The sequence below is a fragment of the Lichenostomus cassidix genome, unplaced genomic scaffold (assembly GCF_008360975.1).
Source record: "Lichenostomus cassidix isolate B80296 unplaced genomic scaffold, HeHo_3.0 HiC_scaffold_36, whole genome shotgun sequence".
NCBI lineage: Eukaryota > Metazoa > Chordata > Aves > Passeriformes > Meliphagidae > Lichenostomus > Lichenostomus cassidix.
In genome coordinates, this window is record NW_028147270.1 from 630115 (window position 1) to 639577 (window position 9463).

A 9463-nucleotide genomic window follows, 5' to 3' on the forward strand; every position below is an offset into this window, starting at 1 on the left:
GGTTTTTTTGGTGTTTGTTCCCCTGAAGAACCACTCGGCGGTGGGGAGGAATCGCTGAGTTTATTTGGGGAGAAATCCCGAATTCTGGGGTGCCCCTCCCCCCCCTACATCGGCGGTGGGGGAGGGGCGGGGGGCGTGTCCTCAGGGCGGGGGGAGCCTGGGGGGGGAAAGATGGGCTGGGGGTGGGGCTGGATCCCAAAAACGTCCCCAAACCTCCCAAAAGTGTCCCCAGGGATGGCTCCGCCCCCGTTCCCTCGCCTCGCCCACATCCCGTTACCCACCCAGCCTCATTTGCATTAGCCCCGCCCACACCGCAATGACCCCGCCCTCTTTGCATAATTCATTCTCTGGCCACGCCCACCGCCTTGGCCCCGCCCTTTGCCCATCCCAATGATGGTTTAGCCCCGCCCCGTTCCCGATTTTTCCCCCGATTTCCCAGCTTTTCCCCATTTCCCGGGATTTTCCGGGGTTTCCCTGTTTCCCAGGATTTCCCCGTTTCCCGGTATTTCCTGGCATTTCCCAGCATTTCCCGGTATTTCCCCGTTTCCCAGGATTTCCCAGTTTCCCGTTATTTCCCGGCATTTCCCGGTATTTCCCGTTATTTCCCGGTATTACATCCCGGTATTATTTCCCGGTATTTCCCCGTTTCTTCCCTGTATTATTTCCCTGTATTTTTCCCGTTATTTCCCGTTATTTTCCTGTATTATTTCCCCATTTCCCGTTATTATTTCCCGTTATTTCTTTCCCGTTATTTCTTTCCCGTTATTATTTCCCGGCATTTCTTTCCCGGTACCTGAGGCCGTTCCCGCTGTAGCCGTGGTCATGCTGGGCTGGCAATGCCCGGAGCCGAGCGGCCGCAGCAGCTTCGGACAGTCCCTGCTTGGGCAGCCGCGGCCTGGGGGAACGGTCAGCGTGAGCAGGAGTAGCCCAAAGCTGACCACTGTGAGCTGGAATAGCCCCAGAGTGACCACGGAATAGCCCAAAACTGACCACTGGGAACCGGAATAGCCCCAGAGTGACCACGGAATAGCCCCAGAGTGACCACTGTGAGCTGGAATAGCCCCAGAGTGACCGCTGGGAACTGGAATAGTCCAAGAGTGACCAGTGGGAACCGGAATAGCCCAAAACTGACCAGTGCGAACCGGAATAGCCCCAAACTGACCGCTGTGAGCTGCAATAAACGGGTGCGGACCGGGAGCGCTGCCTCCCGACCACCCCAGTGTCCTCCCAGTTCCCTCCCAGTCCCCCCCAGTATAACCCAGTCCCCCCCAGTCCCTCCCAGTCTATCCCAGTCCCCCCCAGTTCCCCCAGTTCCCCTCCCCGCTCACCCCTCGCACTCCGCCGGTCTCCGTTTCTCGCCGGGCGCGGGAGGCCGGGGGGGAGCCCTGCAGGGGTCACGGGGAGGTCAGGGGGGGTCCGGCCCCTCCCCGCGACCCCCAAATCGCCCCAAAATCCCCCAAAATCCCCCAAAATCCCCCCAATCCCCCCCTCACCCCCCGCCGCCGCCTCGCGCCGGCTCCATCCGGTCACCTCCGGCCGCGGCGGAACTACAACTCCCGGCGTGCCCCGCGGGGAGGAAGCGCGCGCCTCCTGCGTCATCCGCGGCGCGCCGCCCCGCGCTCTCCGTACGTCATCGCCGCGCGACGCCGCCCCGCTCCGCCGGCACCGGGGCGTTTCCCGCGGCGTGACGTCACCCGCGGCGCTCTGTCGCGACATGTCGTCGCTGGGCCCGGTGCCGGGCGGCGTGCGGCGCGCGCGGCAGCTGCTGCACGTGTCGGTGTTGGCGCAGAGCGCCGCGCCCTGCGGCCGCTTCCTGGCGGCCGGGAACGACTTCGGCGAGATCGCGATATTCGGGTACTGTCGCGACAGCCGCGGCGGGAAAAACCCCGGGAATGGCGCCAGGGATAACAGCGGGGAAACACCGGGATAAAGAGCGGGAACGGCGCCGGGAATCGCACCGGGGTTAGCGGGAAAAATAGGGGGAAAATATCGGGAAAAAACGGGAAAAGCACCGGGAAAAACCGGAATAAACAGCGGGATGAGCACCGGGATTAGCGGGAAAAAGGAGGGGAGAAATATCGGGATGAACCGGGATAAACGGCGGGATGAGTCTCGGGAATTACCGGGAATAGCACCGGGAAAATACCGGGATAAACACCGGGAACAGCGGGAAAAAGAAGCGGGATAAACCGGGAATAACCGCGGGATAAAGCTCGGAATAACCGCGGGATAAACCCGGGAATTAATGCGGGATAAACCGGGAATAACCGGGATGAACTCCCGGGATGCGCAGCGCGAATTTCCGGGAGGAACGGAGAGATAAAAACCGGGATGAACCTCGGGATGAAGAGCGAGAGACCCGCGAGAAATCGGGATAAATCAGGATAAATTGGGATAAATGAGAATAAATCAGGATAAATCACGATAAATCAGGATAAATCGGGATGATAAATGAGGATAAATGAGGATAAATCAGGACAGTAAATCGCGATAAATCAGGATAAATTGTGATAAATCAGGACAATAAATCGCGATTCTCTCCCCTCTCTCCCCCCAGGCTCTCGGCTGCTCTCAGCGCTGAGGCAAAGGAGGAAAATCGCAGACCTGTGAATGTGTTCAGGGGTGAGACTGGGAGGGACTGGGAGCGACTGGGTTATACTGGGATGGACTGGGAGCAGCCCGGGTTATACTGGGAGTGACTGGTTTATACTGGGAGCAACTGGGGGCGAACTGGGAGGGAACTGAGTTATACTGGGAGCACCCTTGGTTATACTGGGAGGGACTGGGAGCGACTGGGAGGGACTGGGAGGGAACTGGGTTATACTGGGAGCACCCTGGGTGATACTGGGAGGGACTGGGAGTGACCGGAGGGGAACTGGGGGGAACTGGGAGCAGCCCGGGTTATACTGGGAGCAAACTGGGTTATACTGGGAGGGACTGGGAGCAACTGGGTTATACTGGGATGGATTGAGCCAGACTGGGATCCCCCAGTGCCTGTACTGGTCAGTCCCGGCCGGTCAGTCTGCAGTGACCTCTGCTGGTCTGAACTGGTCTGAACTGGTCCATACTGGTCTGAACTGGTCTAAAATGGCTTGTGCTGCTCTGAACTGGTCTGAACTGGTCTGAACTACTCTATACTGGTCTATACTGGTCTGAACTGGTCCATACTGGTCCATACTGGTCCATACTGGTCCGTACTGGTGTGTCCCCGCAGCCCACACCGGCCCTGTGTATTCTTTGGCTTCCACGGAGCGACTCCTGCTGAGCGGCAGCGACGGCGAGATTCGGGGCTGGGGCTGGGCGGAGCTGGGGCGCAAGGTGGGACCCCAAAACCACCCAAAAACACCCCAAAATCACTCAAAATCACCCCAAAATCACCCAAAATCACCCAAAATCACCCCAAAATCACCCCAAAATCACCCAAAATCACCCAAAAACACCCAAAATCACCCAAAAACACCCCAAGATCACCCAAAAACCACCCAAGATCACCCCAAAATCACCCTAAAATCACCCCAAAAACACCCAAAAGCACCCCAAAATCACCCCAAATCACCCCAAGATCACCCAAAATCACCCAAAATCACCCCAAAATCATTCAAAAACACCCCAAAATCACCCAAAAACACCCCAAAATCACCCAAAATCACCCAAAAACACCCAAAACCACCCAAAATCACCCCAAATCACCCAAAATCACCCCAAAAACACCCAAAATCACCCCAAAAACACCCAGAATCACCCAAAATCACCCCAAAATCAACACAAATCACCCAAAAATCACCCAAAAACACCCAAAATCACACAAAATCACCCCAAAATCACCCAAAACCACCCCAAAATCACCTAAAATCACCCCAAAAACACCCTAAAATCACCCAAAATCACCCAAAAATCACCCAAAATCACCCCAAAATCACCCAAAACCACCCAAAAACACCCCAAAATCATTCAAAATCACCCCAGAATCACCCAAAATCACCCCAAAACCGCCCAAAATCACACAAAACCACCCAAATCTGACCTGAAAACACCCTGGAATTCTCCAAAACATCCCCCAAAACACCCCAAACATCCCAGGAAGCTTCAAAACATCCCAAAATGCCCCAAATCCTGCCCCAAACACCCCTGGGATGCACAACTTCCCCCTCAAACACCCTAAAACAGCCCCAAACCCCCCTGGGACCCCAAAACCTCCCCGAAAACACCCAAATCCTTCCTCCAGGATCCCCAAATTCCCCCCAAATTCCCCCCTGGATTTTGGGTTCCCCTCTGAGCTCTCCTCCCCTCCCGCAGGGCTGTCGGGAGCTCTGGACTCGCCGCCCTCCCTGCAGGTAAAGGGGAAAACCCAAATTTGGGGTGGATTTGGGTGGATTGGGGTGGATTTGGGTGATTTTGGGTGGTTTTGGGATGGTTTTGGGTGGATTTGGGTGATTTTGGGTGGATTTGGGGTGGATTTGGGGTGGTTTGGGGTGGATTTGGGGTGGTTTTGGGTGGATTTGGGTGGTTTTGGGTAGTTTTGGGGTGGATTTGGGGTGATTTTGGGGTGGTTTTGGGGTGGTTTTGGGGTGGATTTGGGGTGGATTTGGGTGGTTTTGGGGTGGATTTGGGTGGTTTTGGGTGGATTTGGGGTGATTTTTGGGTGATTTAGGGTGGATTTGGGTGATTTTGGGTGGATTTGGGGTGATTTTGGGTTGGTTTTGGGGTGGTTTTGGGGTCTCCCCGAGCTCGGGGATCCCCCGAGGGGCTCAGGGGGGGTCAGGGGGGGTCGGTGGGGGTTGGGAATCCCCCAAATCCGCCCCTCCCCCCACCAGGAGCAGCCTTGAGGTTCCAGAGATCAACGGGCTGGAGGTGAACCAGAGGGTGAGGCTCCTTGGGACCCCCAAAAATACCCAAAAATACCCCAAAAATACTGCAAAATACCCCAAAAGTACCCCAAAATACCCCAAAATACAAAAAAATACCCAAAAATACCTCCAAAATACCCCAAAATTACACCAAAATACCCCAGAAATACCCCAACAAATACCCCGAAATACCAAAAAAATACCCCAAAATACCAAATATACCCCAAAACACCCAAAAATACACCAAAATACCCCAAAATACCCAAAAAATACCAAAAAAATACCCAAAAATACCCCAAAACCTCACCGAAATGTTGTCAAGACCTTCCCCAAAAATACCCTAACCCTCCCCAAAACCCCCCTGGGATCCCAAAATCCTGTCTTTGGAACCCCAAAATCCCCTCGGCTCCACCCAAAATGCCCAAAACCCTCCCTGAAAAAACCCTGTTACCCCCCAGAACCTCCCCAAAACCCCCAAAACCCCCCAAAATCCCCAAACCCTCCCCCAGACACCCCCAGTTTCCCCTCCCCCAACCCCTGTGTGTCTCCTGTGGGGAGATTTCGGAATTTTGGGGTGGGAAGGACTCGAATCCCCCCAAATTCTGGGGGGCCTCCCCAGGGTTTGGGGAATCCCCCATTTTTTTGGGGAATCCCCCATTTTTTGGGATCCCCCAGACCCCAAATTCGCTCCCCAGGATCACTGGGTGGCCCTGGCGGGGGGGGATGGGGCTGTGAGAGTGCTGGACCTGGAGAGCGGAACGTTCACCGTGAGGATTTGGGGGATTTGGGGGGATTTGGGGGATTTGGGGTCTCAGGGAGGTTTGGGGCATTTGAAATGGGGAGGTTTGGGGGATTTGAAACTGGAGAGAGTTTGGGGGATTTGGGGATTTGGGGATTTGGGATCAGGTGATCCTGAATCAGGATGAATCTGGGGGTTTTGGGGTGATTTTGGGGTCCTGGGGAGGATTTTGGGGTCAGGGTGAATCTGGGGGTTATTTTGGGGATCCTGGGGTTATTTTGGGGATCCTGGGGTGATTTTGGGGGTTCTGGAGGTGATTTTGGGGTCCTAGGGCAGATTTTAGGGTCAGGGTGAATCTGGGGCGGGTTTTGGGATTATTTTGGGGGTCCTGGGGAGGATTTTGGGGGTCCCAGGGGAATTTTGGGGTCAGGGTGAATCTGGGGGTTATTTTGGGGATCCTGGGGTTATTTTGGGGATCCTGGGGATCTTGGGGATCTCCTGCGGCACAAAGTGGGGGACACCATGACCTTGTGGGATTTGAGGGGGATTTGGGGGATTTTGAACTCTGTGGATCCCAGGGGGTTTTTTTGGGGGAGGTCTGGGTGGTCCCAAGGGAATTTGGGGAGGTTTTGGGGGGTTTGTGGGGTCTGGGTGAGTCTGGGGGTTCTGGGGGGGATTCTGGGGGGATTCTGGGGGGGATTTGGGGGGATTCTGGGGGGATTTTGGGGGATTCTGGGGGGATTTGGGGGGATTCTGGGGGTCCCGGGGCTGATTTCGGTGTCCCCAGCACGAGCTCAGGGGTCACCAGGACCTCGTCCACGTCGTGGCTCTTCGGGAGCAACTGCCGCAGGTGCTGTCGGGGGGAGAGGACGGAACGGTGCGGCTCTGGGGTGAGGAAATCACCCCAAAATACCCCAAAATCACCCCAAAATCACCCCTAACCCCCTCCCTGCGGCTCTGGGGTGAGGAACGACCCAAAATCACCCCAAAATCCACCCCTAACTCCTTCCCTGCGGCTCTGGGGTGAGGAACGACCCAAAATCACCCCAAAATCCACCCCTAACTCCTTCCCTGCGGCTCTGGGGTGAGGAACGACCTGAAATCACCCAAAATCACCCCAAAATCCACCCCTAAAATAATCCTGAGAACCCCCCTGCGGTTCTGGGGTGAGGAACGCCCCAAAAGCACCCAAAATCACCCCAAAATCCACCCCGAACCTCTTCCCTGCGGCTCTGGGGTGAGGAACTCCCCAAATTGCCCCAAATCGCCCCAAATGACCCCAAAATCCCTGCAGATCTCCGCACAGGATCGCAGGTGCAGCTGATCGAGGTGCACAAGTACCAGGTGGGAACTGGGGGAACTGGGAGGGACTGGGAGGGACTGGGAGGGACTGGGAATTAACTGGGATGGACTGGGATGGAACTGGGAGGGACTGGGATGGACTGGGAATGAACTGGGGGAACTGGGAGGGACTGGGAGGGACTGGGAATGAACTGGAAAGGACTGTGAAGGACTGGGAATAAACTGGGGGGAACTGGGATGGACTGGGAGGGACTGGGAGTGAACTGGGGGAACTGGGATGGACTGGGAATGAACTGGGAGGGACTGGAAGGTCTCGCATTGCCCCCTACTGGTCCTTACTGGTCCTTACTGGTCCTTGCTGGTGCGTTGTGCCGCAGGAGTGCAGCCGCCCCCAGCTGGGCAAGTGGATTCGCTGTTTGGCCACCGAGAGCGACTGGATGGTAAGGGGGAGGGGCTAAAAGAGGGGGCGTGGCTAAAGGGGAGTGGCTAAGGGGGAGGGGCTAAAGGGGGTGGGGCTAAAGGGGGTGGGGCTGACTGCAAAGGGGAGGGGTTTAAGTGGGTTAATTGGGTGGGAGGGGCTTCAAAGGGGGGTGTTTTGGGGTGTTTTGGATAATTTCAGGATATTTTGGGTTCATTTCGGTGTGATTTTGGGGTGTTTTGGGGATATTTTGGATAATTTCAGGATGTTTTTAGCTCATTTCAGTGTGATTTTGGGGTGTTTTGGGGGATATTTTGGAGAATTTCGGGACATTTTGGGTTCATTTCTGTGTGATTTTGGGGTGTTTTGGGGATATTTTGGATAGTTTCAGGATGTTTTTAGCTCATTTCGGTGTGATTTTTGGGGCATTTTCGGTGTTTCGAGGGGGTCACGTGGAGGGGGAGGGGACTCGGGGGAATGGGCGGGGCTTAAGGGAGGTAGGCGGGGCTGTGAGGAGGTTCTCCCCCTTGACCCCTGGGTGACCTTTGCCCCCAGGTGTGCGGCGGCGGCCCCGCCCTGACCCTGTGGCACCTGCGCTCGGTGACACCGACCACGGTGTTCCCCCTCCCCCCCCCGCAGCACCACGCCCTCTTCCACCAGGACCTGGTGAGTCCCGGTCCCGACCAGTCTGAACCAGTGTGAACCAGTGTGAGCCAGTATGAGCCAGTATGAACCAGTATGAATCAGTATGAACCAGTGTGAACCAGTATGAACCAGTATGAACCAGTATGAACCAGTATAAACCACTATGAGCCAGTATGAACCAGTATAAACCAGTATGAGCCAGTATGAGCCAGTCCCAACCAGTATGAACCAGTATGAACCAGTATAAACCAGTATGAACCAGCATGAGCCAGTATGAACCAGTATGAACCAGTATGAACCAGTATAAACCAGTAGGAATCAGTATAAACTAGTATAAACCAGTCTGATCCAATATAAACCAGTATAAACCAGTCTGACCCAGTATGAACCAGTCTAAACCAGTATAAACCAGTATAAACCAGTATTGATCAGGTTCATCCCAGTCCCATGTTTTGCATCCCAAACCAGATTTGGGATGACTGGGGGCGAAATTGGGGTGGGTCCAGTGCCCCCAGTTCCCCCAGTATAACCCAGTTCCCCCAGTCCATTCCCAGTTCCCCCCAGTCCATTCCCAGTTCCCCCAGTATAACCCAGTATAACCCAGTCCATTCCCAGTCCATTCCCAGTACCCCCAGTCTCTCCCAGTCCCCCCAGTCCATTCCCAGTGCTCCCAGTTCCCCCAGTATAACCGAGTTCCCCCCAGTCCCTCCCTCCCAGTCCCATCCAGTCCCTCCCAGTCCCCCCAGTATAACCCAGTCTCCCCCCAGGTGCTGGCAGGCGGCGTTGGCCCCGCCCTGCACCTGCTGCAGCTCAGCGGTGACGTCAGGGGGAGGGTCCCTGTGTCACCTCCCGCCCTGCGCAGCCTCTGCCTGCACCCGCGCTCACCTGAGCACCAGGTGAGCTGGGCGGGGCCGGGGCGGGGCTGGGGGCGGGGCTATGCAAATTGGGGTTAAATCTCATTCTCCCCCTTCCCCACACTCTTCTGGGCCAACCTGGGTGGGTGTGGCCATGGGGTGGGCGTGGCCGTGGGTGTGGCCTAAAGGGGAGGGGCTTGGGATGACTGGGCGTGGCTTAAATTTAAATGGGTGTGGCTTAAAGTGATGGGTGTGGCTGGGTGGGTGTGGCCAGGGCTGGGTGAGGCTGGTGGGTGTGGCATAAAGTGGGAGTGGCTTAAAGCGAGTGGGCGTGGCCTCAAGCAGAATGGGTGTGGTTTGACTGGTTCGAAGGGGCGTGGCCGCAGTGGGCGTGTCCTGACTCGGCCCCGCCCCCAGGTGCTGACGGTGGCCGGAAATAGCCCAAAAATCGACGTTTTCACCAACCTGGGCTATCGAGCGTTCTCGCTGTGCTTCACCTGAGCACACCTGGGGACACCTGGGGACACCCTGGGGACATCCTGGGAACCCTCAGGGACACCTGGGGACACCTGGGGACACACCTGTGACACACCTGGGTACACGCTGAGACCCCCAGGGACACCTGGGGACACACCTGGGGACACCTGGGGACCTCCAG

General features: G+C 56.3%; 2 protein-coding genes across 2 annotated transcripts; one reads left to right on the forward strand and one right to left on the reverse strand.

Moving 5' to 3' along the window:
• Positions 1 to 41: 41 nt before the first annotated feature.
• LOC146423729 (uncharacterized) lies at positions 42 to 1716 on the reverse strand. The gene is made up of 4 exons (XM_085044433.1): positions 1494 to 1716; positions 1329 to 1385; positions 794 to 895; positions 42 to 157 (listed from the first exon to the last, which is right to left on the reverse strand). The coding sequence occupies exons 1-4, from the start codon at positions 1714 to 1716 to the stop codon at positions 105 to 107; spliced, it is 435 nt and encodes a 144-aa protein (XP_084900559.1). The 3' UTR covers positions 42 to 104.
• THOC6 (THO complex subunit 6) lies at positions 1623 to 9330 on the forward strand. Its single transcript, XM_085044587.1, has 12 exons — positions 1623 to 1854; positions 2558 to 2622; positions 3215 to 3318; positions 4297 to 4334; positions 4815 to 4863; positions 5543 to 5614; positions 6374 to 6476; positions 6881 to 6930; positions 7266 to 7328; positions 7862 to 7972; positions 8719 to 8847; positions 9223 to 9330. Exons 1-12 carry the CDS (start codon positions 1715 to 1717, stop codon positions 9304 to 9306), a joined length of 1008 nt encoding a protein of 335 aa, XP_084900713.1. The 5' UTR covers positions 1623 to 1714; the 3' UTR covers positions 9307 to 9330.
• Positions 9331 to 9463: the final 133 nt, after the last annotated feature.